At 43.2% G+C, this 25,628-nt stretch overlaps 1 protein-coding gene across 1 annotated transcript in view; it reads left to right on the top strand.

Annotated features, from left to right (window-relative positions):
- The first annotated feature begins 10,135 nt into the window (after positions 1 to 10,135).
- LOC124805221 (V-type proton ATPase 16 kDa proteolipid subunit c-like) overlaps positions 10,136 to 25,628 on the top strand; it is a 46,928-nt gene continuing 31,435 nt past the window's right edge. The window contains exon 1 of the mRNA XM_047265722.1: positions 10,136 to 10,260. Within this exon, the coding sequence (XP_047121678.1) occupies positions 10,173 to 10,260 (88 nt within the window). The 5' untranslated portion in view covers positions 10,136 to 10,172. The remainder of the gene's footprint in view (positions 10,261 to 25,628) is intronic.

The following is a 25,628-nucleotide window of genomic DNA, read 5'->3' as shown; positions in this document are numbered from 1 at the left end:
ACGATGAACGTCACCCTGGGACTCTATTCGACGCAGTTCGCCAAGCATTCAGACGACCACCGGATTCAAGCGGCCGAAAACCGCTTGTCACCGGCCGTGCGAGCGGCTCTGGAGCAGCGCAGGATGGCCCACATCGAGCAGAACGAGGAAGAGGAAGGACTAGTTTATGGACCCAGAATAGCAGATTGAACGTACGTTGCATAATATTGCATTTATATGTAGTCAAAACTTCAAACGCTTTTTTCTCGAAATGACGTTTTTTTTTATCGCGTGGTATAGTAACTTCAAATCTACTGAACCGATTGGCATGATTCTTTGTTTCCGACGAAGCTAACTAAGTTGTCTAGGAGTTGTACCACTTTTATTCCGATTCATCAATTATAAAAACCCTATTTTCGTCAAATAGCCGCCATTTTGTTTCCTATGGTCCAAATAACTTAACCGAGGTACAACTCCTAAAGAATCTTATATAATTGGCTAACGTCAACTCAATTTCGATTTCAGACGAGCCAGCTGACCTTTGACATACCGCACGTGGAGGTCTACATCGAAATTTTGTTTCGTTCCGACGGCACTTCCGCCTTTGCTCTTCGACATTTCCGGCCAAAAATTCCAGTTTGTAGAGGAAATATCAATAAACATTTTAAACAAATTTGAGAGTGATATCTATAACACATCCTGAGAAAAAAATTCTCAAAGAACACGCTTTTTTCGGGTCAAAGATGGTGAACCTCCCCTTAAGCATTTACCGCACCCACGGCGGAAAGACACGAACGCCACATTAATCCCTTGCCAACAAGTCGGTGATTATGCGAGGCGAATCACCTAAAACTTGTACCGCAAATATTGCGAGAATGGAAAGTGCCATTAATGAGCGGTTTACGAAGAATGTATTGGTAGTTAGGGGATCGTATTGTTAGTCAATCAATAGATTGTAATAATACACAGAAAGTGCAGACATACACGTTTTTAAATAGAACAATGCCTATTGACATTAAGATGGTTCAAATGGCTCTAAGCACTATGGGACTTAACATGCGAGGTCATCAGTCCCCTAGACTTAGAACTACTTAAACCTAACTAACCTAAGGACATCACACACATCCATGCTCGAGGCAGGATTCGAGCCTGCGACCGTAGCAGCAGCGCAGTTCCAGATGAAGCGGCTAGAACCTCTCGGTCACAAGGCCCGTCTTACTGACATTAAGAGTCTGAAAGTAGGGTAAACTAGAATATCAGTGGTGTTTGTTGCACGACTCCAGTGCAAGTCGTTTACGAGATATCATACTTGAAAATTCCCACACTGTCACTTGTACAATACCTGTGGTAGCACACAATAAAGAACAACACAAGTTATGTGGATTCTGACCAGTAACGAGACAACTGACTATCACAGGTTGCGCTCAAAATGACCACTGGCAGCGACAATACACGCTTCCAGTCTGCTATGGAACACTGCTGCCCATGTGCTAGCATTTCAGCGGAGATGTCCTAGCAGGCTGCAGTAATAGTCGTCGCACGTCATCGGGTGTAATTAGTACGTCCTTGTAGACAGCGTCTTTCAGCTATCCCCACAGAAAGAAGACTACAGGCGTGAAATCAGAGGAACAGGTCGGCCAAGGTACAGGTCCTCTGTGTCAATACAACGATTTGGAAACAATTCCTGAAGACATGCTGTAGTACTTCGTGCACTATGGGAGTAGGGGGACAAGGGTGACTCTGGGCCATATTTTTAGTGCGGGTTGCCTGCATGAGGGGCAGGTATGCACTCAGGGGCCCCTACTTATGGGCTGGACAGCCATCATGTTGGTACCAGAGGTCCCCCCTAATCTGTAGAGGAATGTCATCTAATATCTGTGGAAGACTGTGATGCTTGGGCACACTTGGTGTTCAGTCTATGAGAAATGGGGGCATGTCATTTTAAAATGCGGCCAACTGCAGTCCAACTTTCACATTTTGAAAGAAATAATGAGCACTGGTTGTAGAAACATTTTATTAAAAATCGCGACCGGTTTCATGCCACTGAAAGACGCATCCTCAGGTGATAAAGTTTCTTTTCTACAGGTCGTCGCCGAAAGGTAACTGGCTTAGAACTACTCCCCATCCTTCACGTTATGTTGTAAACAAATAGCACGCTAAACGAAGGGGGTAGCAGAACCTTGGACAAGGCAGTGGCCGACGTCATTCACTTCACAGCGCAAGCAGCAGCGTTTACGTAGAGTTGTCAGTGGTAACAGACAAGCAACTCTGAGTGAAATAATAGCAGAAATCAATGTGGGGCGTACGATGAACGTATCTGTGAGGACAGACAGACGCGGTTCTGGCTCTGAGCACTATGTGACTCAACTGCTGAGGTCATTAGTCCCCTAGAACTTAGAACTAGTTAAACCTAACTAACCTAAGGACATCACAAACATCCATGCCCGAGGCAGGATTCGAACCTGCGACCGTAGCGGTCTTGCGGTTCCAGACTGCAGCGCCTTTAACCGCACGGCCACTTCGGCCGGCTGATGCGGTTCTGCCATCCCCTTCGTTTTAAATAATAACTACCACTTTTGGCGCGCTGTTGGTTTACAACACAACGTGAATGACGGGGAGTGGTTCTCAGGCAGATACCTTTCGTCGAGGACCTGTTAAAAAGGAACTTTATCACCTGAGGATGCGCCTTTTAGTGGCGCGAAACAGGTAGTGACTTTTAATAAAAAGTGTCTACCGCCACTGCGGATTATTTCTTTGAAAATAGAAAAAAAACAGGCATTTGAGCTCATGATTCGCTATCCCACATCAAACGATTAGGCTCCATGAACGCTGTCGTTCCACCTGACGAAGCCAACGAGGGCTGTCAACAGACCAATAGTGCATCTTTCGGCGCTTTACCTAGCCCTGATTGGTAAATGTGGTTTCATCACTAAACAAGATGCTCAGTATATCTGGAGTATCCTGTCTTAATGTTCTTGTACAGAAGATAACACGATTTTTATAATCGTTTCAATGTAGCTCTTGCTGGAAAGAGATGGATAGGGATGGAACTTATGTCGATGGAGATTGCGTAGGGCACTTTCCTGACACGTCACTTCCTCGTACGATTGCGCGGAAGGTCTCGTGTGGATCAGCTACAACAGCAGCAAGAATACTAATTCCCCCCTCTTCTGTCATCACTTGGCTCCTTGTCGTACATCGTCTAGGGGCTGCTAGTTGAGAGGTTGGTAAATAATTGCCGAGGTGGTTGACGTCTATTGGGATATGTTGCCGCACACACCGTACTAGAACAACTGTATTCTTCCTACACCCTCCATACAGCATGAGGATGTCGGCTTCTTCTGCATTGGTAAATCCCATCGTCCGCTCACGACCTGCTGCTTGGCCTGTTACACACTAACTGATTACCAAGCGATAATGCACTCAAGTAACACACAAGCAAAGATAAAACATCGTATCTAGCAACTACGCAGGCTGAATGGTACGAACAAGTATCAGTGCGAAAAGTTTTCAAAATACGATATCTCGTAAAAGACTCGTGCTACACTCTCACAACAAACGCCAAAGATATTCTAATTTACCCTACTTTTAGTCTGTTGGTGTCAATAGTCATAGTTACATTAAAAAGTGTTCAAAAATACACTTTCTAAGTATTATTTCGCTCTTTTTATTGGCTAACATGTATAGTCCCTGACTACTAATCCATTCTGCGGAAATCAGACACAAACGGTACTTTCCACTTCTGAAATATTTGCGGTGCCAGTTTTATGTGGTTCACCCTGCATATCCGCACTAGAGTCGCGCTACGTTACATATACGGTGCAGCAACGCCCTTAATTGGAAACTTGTTCATCGTTCCTTATACAATGGGGTGACTAGGTGTAGTAGAGCAACGTTTTCTGTAAAATGTGTATGCGTGTGTGTGTGTGTGTGTGTGTGTGTGTGTGTGTGTGTGCGAGCGCGCGCTCCAGTGTGTTGTTCTATCTAATTTCAATATACCGTGCACAGGTACATGAGCATGTCGGCTTCTTCTGCATTGGTAATTCCCATCGTCTGCTGACGACCTACTGCTTGGACCGTTACACACTAACTGATTACCAAGTCACAATGCACTCAAGTAACTTCGATAAAATGAGTAAGGTTTCGTAGGCCAGTATCAACTATGTCAGAACATATATATTACACTGAGGTGACAAAGGCATAGAAAACAAATATTATGCACATACACAGATGGCGGTAGCTTCGCGTACACAACGTATAAAAGGGCAGTGCATTGGCGGAGTTGTATTTGCACTCAGATGATTCATGTGAAACGCTCTTCGGCGTGATTGTATCCATGCGACGGGAATTAACAGACTTCGAACGCGAAATGGTAGTTGGAGCTAGACGCATGAGACATTCCAATTCGGAAATTGTTAGGAAATTCTATATCCCGAGAACCATAGTGTCAAGGGCCTGTCGAGAATACCAAATTTCTGGCAGTACCTCTCACCACTGATAACGCACTGGCCCAAGTCAATCACTTAAAAACCGAGATCAGCAGCGTTTGCGTCCAGTTGTCAGTGCTAACAGACAAGCAAAACCACTTGAAATAACCGAAAAAGAACAGTGTGGGATGTACGGCGAAAGCATCCGTTAGGACAGTGCGGCGATTGGCCTGTGGCAAAAGACGACCGACGCGAGTGCCTTTGCTAACAGCACGACATCGCCTGCAGCGCCTCTGCTGGGGTCGTGACCATATCGGTTGGAGCCAAGACGACTGGAAAACCATCGTCTGGTCAGATGAGTCCCGATTTTATTTGGTAACAGCTGATGATTGGGTTCGAGTGTAGCACAGACCCTACGAAGCCATGGGCCCTAGTTCTCAACAAGGCACTGTGCAAGCTGCTGGTGACCCTCTAATGGTGTGGACTGTGTTTAAATGTAATGGACTGGGTCCTCTGGTCCAACTGAACTGACCATTGACTGAAAATTCTTATGTTTGGCTATTTGAGACCTTTACAGACATTTATGGACTTTATGTTCCCAAACAACGATGGAATTCTCACTGGATCACCATTATTCGCTACTGGTTTGAAGAATATTCTGAACAATTCGAGCGAAAATTATGGCAACCCAGATGACCCAACGTGAATCCCATCGAACAATTCTATGACATAATTGAGAGGTCAGTTTGCGAACAAAATCCAGCACCGGCAATACTTTCACAATTATTAACAGCAATAGAGGCAGCATGGTTCAGTATTTCGGTAGGGGGCTACCAACGACTTGTTGAGTCCATGCCACGTCGAGTTGCTGCACTGAGCCGGACAACAGGAAGTCCGGCAAAATATTTGGAGGTATCCCGTGACTTTTCTCACCTCAGCTGAAATGGAACAACGTATAGTGTTACAGCGATATATTAGCCCTTGCAAGACACGCTAAGCAGAAATCCACTATCAGGAAAATTATGGGACATGAACCTCTAGTGTAAGAAGTTCGAATTGTTTATGCAAGAGATGCGTTACGTGATCATTCTCGTAGTGTGTCAAACAATTTCGCATGCTCAGTAACATCTCCCCGAAAGATTGATCTCACTTCCTCATCCCTCCTAGCTACGAGCACCAAACCTCCCCCTCACTCCCGTCTTCCAGCATGATGCTACAGTTTTTCCAGTATGGGGGGGATTATTTGAGTACAACATATCCTTAACTTGCCGACAGGTAAAAATCTAGAAATCAGAAGGGCAGACACCGGACGATGTTGAAGATTTCTTTGCCTTTGCTGATATTTATTCACAGAACACATCATGAATTTCGTCCAAGATTGTGTCTTTGGAGTGTGTTGTAACCCCATTTTGCTCAAAACATCTAAAACGTCAGCTGTCTTCTGTCAGTAGTTTTTGACGTTGCCGGCCGGTGGGGCCGAGCGGTTCTAGGCGCTTCAGTCTGGAACCGCGCGACCGCTACGGTCGCAGGTTCGAATCCTGCCTCGGGAATGGATGTGTGTGATGTCCTTAGGTAAGTTAGGTTTAATTAGTTCTAAGTTCTAGGGGACTGATGACCTCAGATGTTAAGTCCCATAGTGCTCAGAGTCATGTTTTTGACGTTGTTACGATATGTCGAAAATAATTATTGGGATAGCGTCATTTTGGCAACCCTGTACAATGTGCTCGGTATTCCTAGTACATAGTTGAAGTTCGTGATGATACTGAACAAAACCCCGCCCCTAACGGTCACTGTCTTTTTTCGGGTAGATTTTTCTGCGAGATTCACGTTGAAACATGGCGTCAGATATTAATTATCTGCTTTATAAGCAGCTGTCATTTAACTTTTGGCAGTGACAGACAGCTGGGAAAGAGGTTTTGTTGCCATTGGCAAATCTTTGTCAATGTTCATGCATCCGCCATTGCCAGAGACGGCTACAGTTCTGAGCAGGATATCTTCTAGAAATCATTTTATCGATAAAGGCTACAATTATTGAGTCGTTTTCGTCAAATCTATGTACGAGTACTTACTGTGAATATAAGTCGTTGTTTTTGCAGTATTCAGTCCGAAGACTAGTTTAATGCATTTCTCCATGGCAGTCCATTCAGCTCAAGTCTCTACATTTCTTCACATACAGGGTGCCACAGGAGGAATGGTCAATATTTAGGTATATGACAGGAGTAATCATTCGAAGGAAAAAAGTCTAGTAAACATGGGCTTTAAAATGCGTACGTTAAGAGCTATGAGAATTTCAGAGAGAGTTGGGTAAAACCGAGTATGAAGGTCCGATCGGGTACCTGCAGATCTCTGTGATTAATGCTGACATTGGATCGATGGTTCTCGGAACTACTATCAGCCGCCATTTCGGGGAGTCGTACATAATCGTCATTAGCGGATGCCTCTTCCTTTTCCTTGAAGACTTTTTTAATTCTTCGATGTTGGCTCCTCTTGGAGCAGTGTTTTGAGGAGAAACGTGATCGGATAAGAAATAGGTAAGTAATCGATCCGACTAAGCATGTTTTTAAAACCTAAACCCCGTCCGAACAGGCTATGAAGGCCCAACGGTACCGACCGGCCGCCGTGCCATCCTCAACCACGGGCGTCAATGGATGCGCATATGGAGGGGCATGTGGCCAGCACAGCGCTCTCCCGGCCGTATGTCAGTTTACTTGACTCCTCAGTTGGCGTCACAAGGGCTGAGTGCATGCCGCTTTTCAACAGCGCTCGGCCGACAGCGCTTTACTTCGGTGATCTGACGGGAACCGTTGTTACCACTGCGGCATGCCGTTAGCCTAAGAATGTTCTTACTATATTTAAATGTTTGTATGATGAACATACTGCGAATTGCAACTTTCCAGAGCTCTGTTTTGTTCAATTTTGCACTGTGCGGGAAACCCGGGTACATCAAGTTGGGCGAAACCGGGATATCACAGTTGTGCTCCGCACTTAAAAATAAAAAAGATAACCACAAGAGGAAGTATCACTCGCTGAGACATTTCAAGATGACCTTCCTCGAGTCTCTATGTTCCGAGACAGAGTTTCTCAGTAAAGTCGCATGCCATGAATGGCTGGAGGACCCTGAAAGGCAGGATCAGCCGCCGAATCAGAAAGGTTTTCCCTGTCCTTCGCGACCGCAGGTACCTTTCCTTCGCGAAGTATGGTGTTTGTAAGTGTATCTCTTAAGTGTAGGTGCCTGTAAAGGGTGTGTGTGTGAGTGTGTGTGTGTGTGTGTGTGTGTGTGTGTGTGTGTGTGTGCGTGTGTAGAGTAGTGGCACGTTCGTATTGGAGATGTTGGGAGAAGGAAGAGTATGAAACCGAGTGACGGCACGTAGCGTACTCCCCTCGGAGAGCTTAACAACCCCATCCTACGGATGGGTCACCATCAACAGCGTCACATGAGACGCTGCGGAAAGGTTTGGTCTTTAAACGAGGGCACTGGTACAAGGTCTGGTGACCAGAAACTTCACGCCACGACCTCTCCTCCTCCTGCCGGCCAAATACTGGCAATGAAAATTTCATCCACCGCCAAGATTCGGACCGGCTTGCCTCCGAGTCGAGCGCCACCACACAGGCGTGTGCTAGCGACCTCGGCTACGGAGGATGGTCGTTTCTCTATGTTCTGAAAGAACAGACAGTCTTGGTTGAAAAACAGCACTTCTGGTCTTATTTATCCTCCAGGGACGTGTTTCGCTTTGCACAAAGCTTCTTCAGACTTAGTGGCAAAATTTGTTATGCACACAGGATCCCGTGCATGCATATGTCTCAGTAGGAAACCTCCGTGATCAAAATTTGGAAAAAAAAAGAAAACATTGTGCGGTGTCGTATTTCCTGTCGTTTAAGTATTAGCTTTCCTTATTTCTGTGATATTACTATTATTATTCACCAAATAATAAATTTCACTACGTTGCAGGATCGCTGACATTTGAGAAAAAATAGTGTCCAAAGCGTTTATAAGAAACTCCAAGTTAACGTAAATTTTAGTCCCGACCTTCTATATTTTTACCATTGGTTGCCGCATCAGACTGCCATGGATTGGAAAAAGTTTCTCAGCATTCTAGAACCGAAAAATTTCGCGAACCACAAAATTAATTGGTAGGTGTTCCTGGGACTCCGGAAATGACATCGGACGGATTGGTTGTGGTTGTTGAAACATCTGGTACGACTTCGTCATACTCTGTGCCAGTAAAGCTTCTAATACAGCCTCCAAAGGTTGACCTGCTAGAAAGTGCAAAGAAAATCACCAATAGGGAAAAGAGGAGTGCAGTAATACCAACCTCCTCTCCATACAAAAACCGGAAGCTGAAGGAAAAGCAGGAAAGAGAGAGGGAAAAAGGAAAGGCTCAAACCGAAAACTTGTTGTGGGGAAGATCCAAAAGGGTGAAAAAATAGAAAACGACCGTTGGAATAACTAGACTGACTCAAAACAAAAATATTGAAAAAACAAGATTCTCCGATTTCATCAGGCGAAGAAGACCCAACGAAGCATGCATCTTAATCATGGGTTATATTCATACTCATTATCGAAGGAGGGATGAACACAGCGTCTACCTTGTTGCTAGGCTCAAGGACAATGTTCCAACGCTGAATAAGAAGACAAATACTTCATCTGCGATTTCTGTCCTTAATAACATGTGTTTTTATTTTTCTAGTAGGCCCAATTATTGAGAAATTTTATCAATATTAGTGTATAATTTTTAAACTTTAGATTCCTTGTTAAAAAAATTTTCGTCAGTCAGAATAATTTCATCCCCTGGTAGCAATTTTAAGACTATTTATATGTTTACATAAAGCCATAGAATAAAACTTTTTCCCGTTTTCAAGTTTTTTTTTCATCCATTTAAATGGGTACACTATTTTACCCCATTGGTGAGACAAAATTTGATATTTTGCACCTATCGAGGTTATTATTTTTCATGCTGAGTTGTTTTATTCTAAGCTGAAACCTAACTAGTATCATTTTGTTGAATATGTAAGAGATCTGACAAATCGTAATTTGCGGACATATTGATCAGTGAAAATAATTTATATGGATTAAACCTTAAGGTCCCTAGTTCTGCCTTACTTTCCCTTACTGCGAAAAAAATTTCTTCTATTGCAAGCAGTTTGCTTTCCATATTTTGGGAGGAGGTAGTTTGCACCAAAACAAGAAAAAGTTTCCAGAAAACATGGGCTCTGAAGGGCATACCTTAAGAGCCATCAGCACGTCTTCATCTTCGCTACTGTGAGGCCCGTTGCAAGCGGAATAAATGTAACGAAAATTGCTAAATATGTTTTTCGCTGTACTTCGAATTTGTGTGATTTAGCAAAGACGTGTATTTCGAAGAAGAAACGGGTCTGTTAAAGTAGTGTAGTGGCCGCTAACAGATCTGTTACACATGTCTGGATGGTATCAGCGTCACAGCGGTCGATTCACGGGACAGCAGAGACATTACAAGAGGACAGGTGATATCGCACGACCGATAATGTTTTTATCTCAGAACCCGACGCGCAGGACTCTCCGCGAAATCTCTCCCCCCATTCGCTCGCAGCTTAATTCGAGTGTTGCAGCGACCAATAAGCATCGAGTATGGTACCAGATACACTCGAAATTTTCTGTGCGTCACGTGAATACGTCCTGTGTCGATATCGTCTACAGATTTCCAGTGATCACTCTTGAACAGTCAGCCGCCATAGCTGGTGGGTTTCCTCTGCTTCACGTCTTTTTTCTGAAGACCTAACACAGCGAAGATGTCGTCGTCGGAGCTGCCAGAGGAGAACCCCATCTACGGACCCTTCTTTGGTGTCATGGGGGCATCGTCAGCTATCATATTTTCCGGTGAGTCACCTGTTTGTCTCCGTTAAGTAACAGTTGGTGGCAGTATCTGCAGGCAACGAAGTTTGTGTTCGTAAGAAATACAAGAGAGGGTTGTGTAAAATGGAAGCGGACATGGCTGTTATGGTGCTAATTACTAGTGCTTTGTACGTCTTCAGGCAACAGTTAATAAAATATATTAACACTTAATTAATTCACACAGGAATGAAAAAATGATGCAGGTTCAACGTTTTACGAGGCATTGCAAGACATATTCACAGAATCATAGATGTATCAAGCTGCCGGCCGTGGTGGCCTAGCGGTTCTAGGCACTTCAGTCTGGAATCACGCGACCACTACGCTCGCAGGTTCGAATCCTGCCTCGGGCATGGATGTGTGTGATGTCCTTAGGTTAGTTAGGTTTAGGTTGTTCTAAGTTCTAGGGGACTGATGACCTCAGATGTTAAGTCCCATAGTGCTCAGAACCATTTTTGTATCAAGCTGTCAGTTAAGTGTAGAATTCTGGAACACACTTTATTCAAACGTATGATTGCTGCTTTGGAGACCGAAGAACTCCTCTCTAGGAATGAACGCGAATTACACCAATACCTATCGCGTGAAACTCAGCTTGCCCTCTTCGTGCACGAGATCATGAAAGCTGTAGTTAGGAGAGCCCAGGTTGATGTGTCTGTTATCTTCCGCAAATCACGAGCTTCCATAATGACGACTGGACTTGCTTTACTCACACATCCATTTCTCGCTACCATTGACCACTACCAGGCAGGTAAAAGTTATGAAAAAAATGTCCTACTGTACTCTGCAAAGTACTGATATGCGACTACAACTGAATAAAATACTATTCACTCAGACAGTTCCTACTACATTTAGCAGTTAGTGTAGCAAGTGTGTATCCTAAAAGACTTAAGAGTTAGAAATTTGAGTGGAAGTAACAAGTCATGGCATTATAGCGGAAACACGATATTTTCAAGATTATTCGAAGGCTACTTTTAAAGCTCGTGATGTAAGGCAAACATGTCGTGAATGTGTGCTAAATAGTAGTGCATCTGGAAACTATGAATCTTCAAATGGCACGCTCTCAAGTTTTGGAGATGTGTGTAGTTGGAAATTATCTGTTAAGTTTTTCATGAATAATGCGAAAAATTAATAGCGAACTGTGTTTAAATATAGTTTTAAAACGTTCGATTGTAACGGATATTAAAGAGGATTAAATTCATTATCAAAGGATTCTTGGTCATAATTTGCGATGGTTAAGAAATATTCTTCAGAATTTAAGGATGATTGTTGACCTTTAAAGATTTTGAGCACTCGTGCCGTCCAAAAACCTCTTCAATCGACGAGACTATGGCTGAACTTGCCTATACTAACTCAGTGACCGCCAGATGAGAGATGAGCGAGTTCACTAAAATCGAGGTGGTCTCTACAAGTCGTGTTCAATACATTTTACGCCTAGTTTTGAAATACTGCAAAATTGGTCGCCTCGTCTGTTAACCACTGACCAAAGAAGAATTCGAATAAACATTATTCAAGCGTGTGTAGACTTGTTTTAAAGACCATTACAGTGAATTTCTCCTACTTCCATAATTGTAAATTACGCACAAATTCGTCATTATATGGAGAAGTCGAATGAGTGGATAATGGAAGGCAAAAGTGCAGTAAATCAATAAAAATATTAATTCTATTTGTAGGGAAAATCGTGGCTACTGTTTTCTAAGATGGTCACGATATGGTACTCATAGAATAACTACGCAAAGATAACACCGTCTTTGATAATTATTATGCTTATATGCCGCAAAAACTACTCAGGATAAATGCCCACAACTTCCAAAAAACAATTTTTTTCGTCACGATAGAGCACCAAAGCTCTTTTGACAGGCGGTTGCTACAAAATTTCGTGACTTTCTTCTGCTCGTCCCAAAATCTTCATTCATTGGTTTTGCCCCTCAAAGATAAATTTTTGTTTCCAGACCTGGGGAAATGACTGCGTGCTTGAAGATTCACATCAAAAGGTGAGCTTGTGGCTGGGACCGGATGAAATCAAAGTCTTCTAGATACACTTGAGAGCTGGTGTGCCAGTCAGCTTGTATGTCGCTTTTAGGCGGTTACCCACACACGACTATGTGAATTCTGGGCTGATGCTCACATGCCGTCTAAGTTACACGATTCACACTAATTTCGGACACTTTGTTACATTTTTAAATTGTTGACACTAGCGCAAGCTAATGGGGTACACACAACTTGTGTCCCGAGAAGAGAAGAGTACAACAGGGAGGGCATGTGGCCAGACTATACCACCAACAAGACAAATCCTGATTAAAGGCCTACTACGTGTAGGTGCTGGATGAAGCCAAAAGAAAAAGACAATTCGTATTTCACTTAAAGTACTGAACATATAGGAATTTCGTTGGATTGAGACCATTCTTCTATAAATCACGTGTATTCTGTGTTAGAATGGCAACACGCTGAGCATCCCTCGAAACATAGGGAACTTGTAGCATGTTATGACCTAGAGTTGGAACTACATCGATTCCTGCCCATGTCGTGTTGCCTACCTGTGTCAACTCACATGTTATCATCTTTTGTTGATACATCTTCCGGATTCGTAATAATTTTAAAACGCTGTGTGACTGTTACCGACACTAAAAGGACAAGGTAGTTTAGGGATTAATGTCCATAAGAGGACGATACTTCTAACGGCGTTGCTGCAGTCGTAACACCAATTCCCGACAGATCACCGAAGTTAAGCGCTATCGTGCTTGGCTAGCATCTGAATGGGTCTCCGTCCGGGTCTAACTAAGCGCTGTTGGCAAGTGGGGTGCGCTCAGTCCTTGTGAGGTCAATTGAGGGCTATTTGACTGAGAACTGAGAAGCAGCGGCTCCGGTCGCGAAAAGTGACAATTGGCGGGGGAGATAACATAGCCGTCCACACCCACAACCAGTGACGCTATCGGTTGAGGAATATATGGCGGTCGGTCGGTGCCTTTGGACATTACGAGGCCTGTTCGGACGGAGTATGAGTATGAGAGAACGAAATTATTAAAGGCATACCACACTCTCGGCTTAAGGAATGAAACTTATTCGAACTGCCGTCCTTCCGAATCCATATCTTCTGAACTATCGGAAATGTGTCCCAATGACACTTGTAATATCGTAGGAAGATATTTGCTATAGCTTCATCATCATAACCCACGCAAAGCGCTACCTTCGATTTGCGGATATAATGTTATACATGTCGTATCTGTTATATTTGTCATAAGTGTCCTAGTTTATTAATGTTATTGTCAGAATATAAGCATCATTTCTCCCCGGCAGTTTGTTATTGTCATAAAATCATCTGTAATTTTGCTGCGTAGGATGTGGAGTGTCTTGCCAGAATTGTTTGCATTGAATAGTTATAGAAATGACAAATGAGGATCTAGGTGCATTTAAGTTACGGAGCTCAGTTTTCTTCCTCTATGTCAGATGCAACCTCGTCCAAATGATACAACTAATTCACGTCAGACATCTACTTCAGTGATAGTTTCCTACACTCCACTTATGTTTCTGACAGACTCTGTTTCCTTCGGAACTCGGTTACAATGAAATAACAGAATTGGTCAGGAATGTTTATTTTTTACTTATGACAATGTACATTACCGCAATAATTCTTGGTACATGCAGAACCTAAGACACATTCGTTAGCACACTGCGAGTCGCTATAAACTGTTGTCATGCCAAAAACAAATGCTGAATAATACGCGTATAATTTCGATCAGTTTCCCTCAGCTTGCTTGTTGTTTCTTGTTTCTGGCGTTCTCCCTGTTTCAGTGGACCTGTTTCCACCGTTGCTTTGACAGTTAAGTCTGTGCTTGGGTGATAATTTCTCGATTCTCAACAATATTAATATAAATACGAAAGACTCCAGTCCAATTTACTGTTAAGAAAATAACTCTTTTCAAGAAAACTCTATATTCAAGATTTTTCTAAGATTATTGGGATTTTATCACTCCGTGAGCCGCAGGGCTTCTGTTCTGTTTCAGAGAATTTACAAATTATCTCGTGTAATGGAATGTGACAACTATTTATTTCTCAAATTGGGCAACATGTTAAATTAAGCCTAGTATACATTATCTCAAAAGAACAAATCTGGAAAGGAATGGGTAGAATATCTTCGATTTTTAAGGACATCCTTATTGTGTTACGATGTACCCACACCAAAAATTCTCATACTATGGAAACAAGATCCGTTCTTTTTCTAGATATATTGGCTCATGAGATTCATTGGAACATGAAATTCTTGTCTGAGTCTGAACCCGTGCTCTCTTGTTTTAATGGTTCACTCATGTACAATTCGTACAGTTCATTCTCGTTTAAGGCACCAGGCAGCCAGGGCGCAATGACATTCTCCATTTTCGCAACGGTATTATAAGTTATAGTCTCGTCTTACATTACTTCTCGGCTTTTCATTTTTGTTATTTCCCTTGGGTCTTGTGGACGTTGCAAACTACGTGTCTCTGTAGTTCCATTCCAACTTCTGAATATCTTATGGCTCCTTAGGTTATGTACCGTTTTTTCGTAATTTACAAATCCCACCAATAGTTTTTCTCTTTTTACCTATCCGATTAATGACTGAAGTAAACACTGATTTTAGATGTCTTTCTTGTAACTGAAATAATTATTGGTCGGAATCTCTTCTTCCTTTTGTGTACTGTATTAATCAGCGATCTGGAAACTTAAGACGTCCGGCTAATTGTGAAACGGGTCTCACGTTTATCTGATTCTACCCCGGCGTTACCTCCCGTAACTTTGTTGATAAGTCTCTTGTTTTGTAACTACGAACCAGAAGCATGACTTTCTTGTTCCTGTGACCCGCAACGATTACGTTCTACAGGCACCTCATCAACGCATGGTTCCGTTCTTGAACTCAAAGTCCAATTGCGATGTCGGGTCCCTTATTCCTCCACATGATTCATTTCCCTTTATCTATTACACCGAAGAGATATGTGACCCTTTGTTATCTTAATCTCCTTGTAAATATCATATGTTTTCCTCAAACCGTTTGCTTTACAATTGCTTCATACTTCTTTCTCGACTACACTGCCTTGACTTACCAACCTAAAAAGTAACGCAACGAACAAACTCTTATGGGCGCCTTCAAGATTAATCAAGTTCAGGCCTCTTATGTCGCATTTGAGAAAGATTGAATTGCTTAGCCCCACTATGTGGCTGAAGGGTCAGAGCGCCTGCCAGAAGGAGGAACCACGTTCCATCCTCAGTAAAGCCAAGGACTTAGTTTTGGTCTTGAGTAGTGAAGAGGAGTCCAAACAATCTCATGAGTACAGTTAAGAAGATTCAATGATTCAGGTTACGAAATCTGGCATTAACGGCTAGGAGAGAAAGACAGCGGCGTATCTTCAAAGAATGGCTAAAATTTAACAATTCAAGAACAAGTATAAATGAAATATGTGAACTGCATACAGTATTTTGTACATCCACTGCTCAAAAGAATTAGGGGAACATGAGATTGGGCTTGTGCCATGCTCCATTGAGCAATAATTGAGGACTGGCTATGTTACCAAATTATATCTTTATCTTTCACAACTTAGGTACACAACAAAACATCATTGCAACCTAAATCTTTTGCATAAAAGGAACTGAAATGTACGATAGGTGTCTAAAACGAAGTTGTAACACTCATTCATCCCGTCATTTTGGGTGCTTTTCATTGGTCTTCGTGAGCTTCAATAACGTTTATGCCCTCCGAGCCTGGTACTTACGTGGTATGCTCCGTGTAGGTCTATTGAGGTCACCCTGTGGTATCCATTCCTATTCTTCAATGAGAGCCCATGACAGTTCTTGGAAGTCTGTTGTGGAACAGGACGACTATCAAGCATGTGCCACATATGCACGAAGGGGTTTAGGTCGGGGCTCACCGCCGGCCATTCCATTACTTCAAAGTTCAGGCTTCGCAAGACATCTCTGATGACGCCCACCACAAAAATCCTGGCTTCAGGAGGAATTCAGGGCCACCACCGTGTGCAGCAGTCACCACATGGCCCAATAGGATCTGTTCATACACTGGCTTGCGGTAAGGCGATCACGGACAATGACAAGATGCGTGTGGCTGTCAACACTGAAGCCTCTCAACAACATCACAGAACTTCGTAGATCTGTCGATTTCCTGGACAACATTTGGCAGGTACCTTTCACCACGAGTTTCCGCACACGGACACGGCCAGCACCTTGCGCCTGAGGATATCTGGACTCTTCTGTAAATAACACAGTTCTCCAATGACGAAGTTCTCATGGGAACAGCGTAACTGAAGGCGAACTGCCAGATGTTGTTATGTCAAGCGGGGAACTCGAACAGGCCATCTGGTTCAAAAATGGTTCAAATGGCTCTGAGCACTATGGGACTTAACATCTGAGGTCATCAGTCCCCTAGAACTAACCTAAGGACATCACAAACATCCATGCCCGAGGCAGGATTCGAACCTGCGACCGGAGCGGTCGCGCGGTTCTAGACTGAATCGCCTAGAACCGCTCGGCCACACCGACCGGCGGCCGTCTGGTCATAAGGTCCTTTCTCGTAACCTGTTCATTACAGTATGATCGAACGCAGCGGCTCCATTGGTCCTTTTGAGATCATCTTGAAGTGCTCTGGCGGTAACCTTAAGACCCCGCAACACAGAGATCGGTGTGAGGTTGTAATGCGTCGACGACCTTGTCCAACTCGCCCTCTATACTGACTTGTCTCCCTATGACGCGTCCACAACCTATGGATGACACATCGAGAATCATTTCCATCTGCAGCAACACGCCCGAAAGTCCATCCTTCTTTGGATCTAACTCCGCCCTTGCAACTTCCACAGCATTAAGATGTCGCATGGCACGTTCTTGGTTGAATAGAAGGTCCGGAAGTGACAACTGTCATCTTTGTACCCCACTAGAAAGCACTGGGACGCCGGTATTTACTGCCTTCTGAGGAGTCACCTGACACTGTAATGCATAACACAGCTAGGAGTTGGCGAATGATTGTAATTGTTGCCTTCACTGAAATCAGACCATTTAACATGCTAGACGTTGATACATGTGTTCCCCTAATTCTAGCCGGCCGGTGTAGCCGATCGGTTATAGGTGCTTCAGTCTGGAACCGCGCGACCGCTACGGTAGCAGATTCGAATCCTGCCTCGGGCATGGATGTGTGTGATGTTCAAAATGGTTCAAATGGCTCTGAGCACTATGGGACTTAACATCTGTGGTCATCAGTCCCCTAGAACTAAGGACATCACACACATCCATGCCCGAGGCAGGATTCGAACCTGCGACCGTAGCAGTCGCGCGGTTCCGGACTGAGCGCCTAGAACCGCGAGACCACCACCGCCGGCTGTGTGTGATGTCCTTAGGTTAGTTAAGTTTGAGTAGTTCTAAGTTCTAAGGGACTCATGACCTCAGATGTTGAGTCCCATAGCGCTCAGAGCCATTTGAACAAACCCTAATTCTATTGAATGGTGTATATAGTTGACAGTGGTGCTGTTTCTTTGAAAGTAAAGGAGTTAAGCTGACATAAAATTTACATTTTGTACATTCAGTTGCATAAAGGACGAATTGCAGAGTGACAGCAATAGAAAGATAGCAGCATGTAATGAACCTGACTTACCATCTATCAGTACACCCGACAAAGGATTTGAATTAGAGGGGAGCAACAACTTAGATTCATTTCTTTGAATCTGAACTCTGGATGTTTAGCGACCATAGAACAAGAATTTTGAAGCATACATAAACTGTGAGCTATATTCAAATATACTTGGTATAAAGGACATACACAGAGACGGCAGTTTAAAGCTCACACCCGTGTTGGATATGGGTGTCGAACCTGGTACCTCGGCTGTGAGAGCTAGTATGTATATCCAAGGACTGTGGAGTTGCACAATATCAATTAAGGTATCCATAGGTAAACTAATATGAGCGTGATTTGTTTGAACTGTCGTAGATAAGTAATTTCAGGATCACTGTGCAGGTGTTGCGACAGGTGACCTCATTGGGAGGAAAATGGAAGGGGTGTGATGTGGGAAACAAGGCAGAATATCTTGGGATTAGGAGGGAGACGTTTGCGCCCTTAAAGCGGAGCTGAAAGCAGTGTGGGGAAAGGGGGTAAAGAGAAGTGGGAAGTGGCAGAAAGATATAGTGGCCCAGGAAGTGGGCAGACGGTGTCTGACGCTTTCATTATTGGCAGAAAAATAGCTATGCACCTGATTCCTCTGTTGGGTGAAGAAGGGTCTTCGACATACTGGGTACCCCAAAAATGTTACGACAGGCCTCGAGGGGTTTAGAGGGTGTCTTGAGGAACAAATCGAAAATAGGAACCCGGATCCGGAAATGTCCTCCAGTGACGCTACAGAGCGTCGAAGCTATAGGCCGCAGCGCCTGAAATTAGGCCACCCCTTCGGCAGTATACGTGACTTGGTGCGCTGACGGACTGTAGACGGAACGTCTCGCAACTATTCGGTGACAGCGACTGATTGCCACGATCGCCGTAGGAGAAGATGGAGCTAGCTGCTGCGTAGAAATGCCTTGTCTGCTATGAATGTGATGCTCTGCTGTCTGGTGGATGACTGTTTCAGACACAGGTTTTCATCCACAGTTTATTTTTTTCCTGGAACTCTCTAAAATCTCCCATAGTTTTCGGTATATAGGAGAAAAATTAATTGTAGATAGAAACCTGACTCCAAACAGTCATCCACCAAGGCAACAGAGCATTGCACTCATAGGAGAAAGGCCTGCCTACATAGCAACTAGATCCATTTTCTACACTGTCATTGTGGCAATCAGTCACGATCATTGAATAACAGACACCATTGCGAGATGTTCCTCCTACAGTCCGTCAGCATACAAACTCACGGTTACTGCCGAAGGGGTGGACTACTGGCAGGCGCCGGCGCCTATAACTTCGATGCTCTGTAGTATCGTTGGACTATGTTTCTGGACCTGGGTTCTGATCCCCCATTTGTTCTTTCAGACACCCTCCACAGCCCCTCGAAGTTTTTCGCAACATTTCTGGGACAGCCTGTATAACTAGCAAGAATGGACCCAATATCTATCCCTGCAGTACATCCGTAGTGATTATCCCCATTCTGAAGTTACTATTGGTGCTTTGGTACAATAGAGTCTCTCTGCTGTACTTTACTAAATCCCATTTAAAGCTTACATATTTCTCTATTCTAGTTCTCTATAAATTACCAACATGTTTAAGGGATCTATTATCCTACACTCTGACCAGTTAAATACCTGATTTGTTTGAGCTTCTGACAACGGACTCCTGAAAAGTTCCTGCCCAGTGCTTCAAGTAGAGGACTGTTTTACTTCCCAAATACTAGGCACAAGAGTGTGCCATAATCATTAAACTATATGGTAGCGCAGCATATCCTCGGAAAATATAACATCTTTAGTTTCCTCATGATATCAACCGATCCTTAGCACCAACATGGAAATTCCGATGTCGGTTATGTTGCAAGGTCCCATTAGTCAGTCATACAGACTACTGCTGCTGTAACTATTGAAAATGTCTCTGCTCCTCTCTAGGAACCGTACGTAAGTCTGTCTCTCCATAAATACTCCTTCAATAGCAACTACTGTTTGACTGTCTGTCTCGTTTAGGAACGCAAGCCTAACTGTCAAAGGAAGATCCGTATTTCTTAGGAGCTGGGGGACGCAGGAGGGAGGATATTTAAGGTAACTGTTATATCACGCGTACTGACATGATAGTGTTCGCCCGGGATGAGCAAGGAGTACTACCACGAGTGGTGGCCTGAACAAACAGCTAGAGCCAGTGTAACTGGCGAGCAGAAAGTCGGAAAGTGCGGTGGGGTACATACGCAAAGTAAGAGAGTGCGACAACGCGAAGTGTTCTCACCCGAAATGCAAGATGGCGTAGACGAAGTGAACAGGAATCCAGGTTGGAACTAATATGAGACTGAGCTTGGAGGTCGCACCAGGAAATCTGTGGTTCCGAAGTCACTGCCCAATGTACATGATACTACACCGCTTACGGTAGATTCGCGGATCGCAGATCACTTTGACTCTCGACCGCGAACAACGGCCTCGTCAGGGGTTTGGCGAACATACCAAAGAACTATGAAAATAATACTGTTACTCAGTGGCTCCTATTATGCAAATAACACATCGACCTCAAACTCTATGAGCAACTGGACACAGCAGGATTAGACAATACAAAAGGAAGTTTCGTCGCCTCTCTCGTATATGGTTGATTAAGAACACTATTGAATTTTTATTTCAATATTTTCTTCTTGCCATTTTAATTTTCAGCAACAATTCTATACCATTCGTTCCATTTTTACTCTGGCAAGTAGTATAAGCACCCAAGCGCTGACACGTTTGCAGCTCTGGGCTTGCTGTGTTCTACATTTTTGTGAGCAGCGATGTTCTCATGATTCGATAAACGTATCATACTATAGCAAAGGTAAGACGAGCAGAGCGAGATGTCTGTATGAAATGTTCTTTTTTTTTAACGTGAACTCTGACTTGCTGAAGGTCACGTGAATACATTGTTTAATAAGTTCTCCTCCTTGCACAAGCAAAAATTCGTAATTGTGTTTTGAATCACATACAACACCAAAAATCGAACTATATCGTCAGGTTCAGTGTAGTTCACGGGTTATGTGGATCCTAGCATATAATTAGTAGGAGTGTGAGACTTGTTACCTGATTGGCTCCTTCTAAAATTTTATGGCGTATTTTCGGCAGTATTTTCACCAACAGATGTGGTGTTCCGTCGATAATCGACTGGGTCTCGACATTACGTTAAACAGTAACCATAGCTTCTTCTTTCTGACGCTTCTTCCTTTACATGCAAAATGGAAAGTCGTCTGCCAGTGTTTAGGAGACCTCGTTGAACTGTATATCCTCGCATAATTGGTTAAGTGAAGGAGTTCCGAAATCAGAGGAAGGAAACGTCTTACGCTGTTCAGTAGGACAGCTGTGCTGTGCAAATAGACCTTCCACGAGATGACTGCTTTGCTTTGACCAGACGCAAGGACGTGTTGCACCCAGTAAACTCGGGTTGTTGTCATTTTCGAACTGGCGTAGGCATCAAGGCGTTCATGAACATAATTCCACCTACAGAAGCACTTATTATAAGTACTCATCTGATAATGTTTAAATTCATTCCTAATTAACACAGAAAACTTAAATTATAGCTTAAAGATTAGCTGCAACTTAGTGAAGCGATGTAGGAGGAAGGACGGATATTTCCCACACACTCTCGTGAATTGTGTGGCGCAACGGTTAAGTTGAGGAAATCTGTTTCTTCTCAGCCGAAATCATATCGAACACACTCTGCAAATATTTGCCCTGTGTCTAACATACCAGTTTATTGATCCTTCATGCATATACGAGTGTACACAAGTCAACCTTGACTCTGAATGTGATATGTTGCAAACCTGCAGCGACGAAAAAATTGAAATTCACAAATGTCTTGCATCGTGGGCACGAATAACAGTCCACAAATTAATGCATGTTCCTAAATAAGGATTTATACAAGTCGTCCTACACTATGGATAAAGTATTTTGGTGACTGCTTAATGTTATCTCTCTTAATACGATCCGACTGAGGATGGTCCTATGGCGTTTACACATTATTAGAGGTGGAAATGCGCTATACATTCAGCCTTGCTATTAAATCCCGCGCCTATTTATGCACAAAGTCCCACTGCAATCTTTAATGACTCATTTTCTTCATCACCATTAATCAGCTTCTGTTACTGGATAAAGGCTTGCTCTATACGTTTCATTAAATTATGGTGTTGGACTGTACACATCTATACTGATAAATCTCGTTTTCTTATCTCATCCACTCATTTTCCATTGGGTGGTCTCTCAGTTTTCTCTTATCTCTCCTCGTGAGCAGCAGAGAACTTGCTACCATTCGTCCTGCTACCAATCTAGCCCATTACCATTTCATTCTGACTATGTTCATGATTACATCTTCTGTTCCAACTTGTTCCCTGATCTATCTGACAGTTTTACACTCACAATAATTCCCATTTGTGGATGGACTTAACAGTAAAAGTTGATATTTCCCTGTTATAATTCAGAAATACTCTTACAGCGGCAGTAAGCCTTCCTTTATAGGACCATTGGAAGAATTCTTTTCGAAACCACGTTTACTTCACCGAAAACGCTCCCTACTGTTTTTACTCTTGTGTCTATTTCGTTTACTATCCATCCTAACATTGTCTTCAACTGCCATAAATCCAGTTCATCGACAGGTTTTGAGCTCATTTTTAACATGCCCATTTTTTCTATATGTTCTACATCTACATCTGTATACCATATGATGTGTGGCAGAGGGTACCAGGTACCATTAGTAGTCATTTCCTTTCTTGTTCCACTCGCAAATAGAGTTTGGGAAAAATGGCTATCTACGAGTATATGCATCCGTACTAGCCTTAATTTCTCTTATATTGTCTTCGCTAAAAGAAAGTCGCCTTCTTTCCATGCATTCCAATTTGAGTTCACGAAATATCTCCGTAACACTCGCGTGTTGATCGAACCCGCCGGTACCAGATCTGTTAGTATGCTGTTGAACTGCTTTCATGTCTTCCTTTGATCAGACCTGGTGGGAATCCCAAACACTCGAGTAGTGTTCAAGAATGGGTCGCACTAGTGTTATATTCGCGGCCTTTTTTGTAGAACAGCTACTACACTTTTCCAAAACTCTTCCCACAAGACGGAGTTGACCATTCACCTTCCCTATTACCTGCCTTACGTGCTCATTCGATTTCATATCGATTTAATTGACGTGACTATGTCAAATAGCAAACCACTAATACTATATTCGAACAGTAAAGGATTGTTTCCCCTACTCACTCATATTAACTTTTATTTTTCCACTTTGAAGCAAACTGTCATACATCACACCAAATAGAAATTTTATGTACGTGATTGGAGTTCCACAGTGACCACAAAGGTTCGCAGCATCAAGATCGAAGGCGAAATCTTTGGGAATTACAAACCGTGCAGGACATTGAACTAGCTATCCACTCTTAAAGAATACATATAGAATCATATTGGTGTAACCGGGCGATGAGAATTGATGGAACGTGATGGGATGCAACCGAATGCAAAACAATCTGTCGTGGAGCGTATCGTGAAACTGGCTATCCTTTAAGGCGTAGCTGCAGATTGTGCGATAAAATGTTTTACAGACACAGAAAAAAAACATACTGAGGTTGAATTTGTCCAGTGGTTCCAGGTGGTACGAATTGCAATGTCACACACTTTCTAGGAGGGATATTTTGCTCTGAAGGAATATGATTTTTATACGCAGACCAGGAAGCAAGCGAAAGCAAGCTATTATTATTGGCCAAAAGCAGTGCTAATACCATAGTTGTAGTTCTCTTACGCGCACTTTCCCACTCTTGTTACTGTGACGTAAATATTCCCTACCACTCTTGTAAGACCACGCACGCACCAGTAACTTCTCGCAATGCAATAAATAAGTTTCCAACCAATTTACCATCCAGATTAAAAGTCGGCATAATTATACACGAAAGCTTTAAGGCATTGATGTTAGTTGATCTTTATAGAACTCTCTTGGTACTTCTAATTTTCAGGGTTCCTTTCATATACATTTCCTCTTCGGTTGGTCGGAGTTGAAAGCAATTCCTTACTGAACGCCGGGATAAATTTGTTTATCTCATCTATAAATATTCTGGCTGATTCTGCAGATTGCTTTGTATTGTCACGTTGACGCTTTTTTGAAATTTCGTTACATTACGTCTTCCAATTCTGTAGCATCCGCTGCGTCTCCTGAAATCAAGTCGAGCGCGAGGTCACTATATGTACATTCTGTGCACTGTATGAAGTATCCTAGAAACACGCAGCCACTAGTTTTTGTAAAAAGTGTGCCTTGCTCTCTCTTAAATATTGTCAGTTTTTTATGCACTAAACGGTCATATTGTTACGGACTTATTCGAAATCTGTACTTTTTTTTTTTTTTTTTTTTTTTTTTTTTTTTTTTTTTTTTTTTTTACTACGCTGCGGATGATCTTACATGTACGTAATTATATTTAGTACTCTCTCCTTGGCCAACGAATGTCCTTTACTACGTTTCACTGGAGACGCAATTTGTGAGTCCCTGCCCGACAAGGATGACCAGCTACATGGCTCGACACTTGTTTCAGTATCAGTTTCACTTGTTAAGCACTGTACTTCTCTACTCCTCATTTACATTGTCCGCGCAGTCGAGCGATACGATACCACACATTCCACCGACTCATCTTGCAGAAGTGCTAATATTTCATCTGCCAATTTTTCTCAGTCCGTATAATTCCTTCGGTTCCTTTCACACGGAATGCCTACTTCGGCAACTGTTGTAGATATAATGCATGTTTGTTTTGTTTATCGCTACCATCGATCTGCTTTGTGTCAACACCACTAGCACTGTAACACTGTTTTACGTTACTCGTGCCGGCCGCAGTGGCCGAGGGGTTCTAGGCGCTTCAGTCTGGAACTGCGCGACCGCTGCTGTCGCAGGTTCGAATCCTGCCTCGCCATGGATGTGTGTGTGATGTCCTTAGTTTAGTTAGGTTTAAGTAGTTCTAAGTTCTAGGGGACTGATGACCTCAGATGTTAAGTCCCATAGTGCTCAGAGCCATTTGAACCATTTTTTACGTTACTCAACTAAGCAGTTCAAGTACGGCTCGTAGCGTCATGCTGTGCTCACCTCCTGTTGCCATTAGCAGCCAATATTGTGGCTGCGCAGTAGACAACATTTGGAGCGGCGAATGCCGTAAACGTCATTGTCCTTCTGCGGCGTCGCAGTCAAGGGTTTTCTTGTCATTTACAGAAGTTATTACTTCTTATAGGACTAGTGAAATAGTGAAAGCGATACGGAACTTCATTGGCCATTGCTCTTTCAGGTTCGAATCTTGTTCTGATGAAGTCTTATGAAAGCTGTGGCACTGATGTACAGGGTTGCTCGGAAGTATCTCTGGAGTCTCAGAACACGACTGCGTGAAAACTATAATACGTGTCAGTGGACAGAGAACTAGGCGGTGCTCAGTATGGTCACTATTTGTGACGTTGCAAATGCTAATACGGGCATTAGTTGATTGCTGCATAGGAAGAAGCAACGAGAGCAGGCCGCTACGGAAATCTGTTCGTTCGGTTGCCTATCTGCATGCGTTAACTTGTTCACTGAGACAGTACGGAGCAGATGCGTTGTCTACATGTTCTGAAGTATGTGCCCCCTAATGTAACTAAGTCACGGCACGTGTTACGGTTCGAAACTGGGAGAGATTCTAAATCCAGTGAAGTGCGTCATTTTTCTGTATGTCTTTTCGATCAATCGTTCTCTGAAACCCTGAAGCTAC

Source organism: Schistocerca piceifrons, chromosome 7 (genome assembly GCF_021461385.2).
Source record: "Schistocerca piceifrons isolate TAMUIC-IGC-003096 chromosome 7, iqSchPice1.1, whole genome shotgun sequence".
Classification (NCBI taxonomy): domain Eukaryota; kingdom Metazoa; phylum Arthropoda; class Insecta; order Orthoptera; family Acrididae; genus Schistocerca; species Schistocerca piceifrons.
This window is presented reverse-complemented; position numbering and strand designations above follow the sequence as displayed.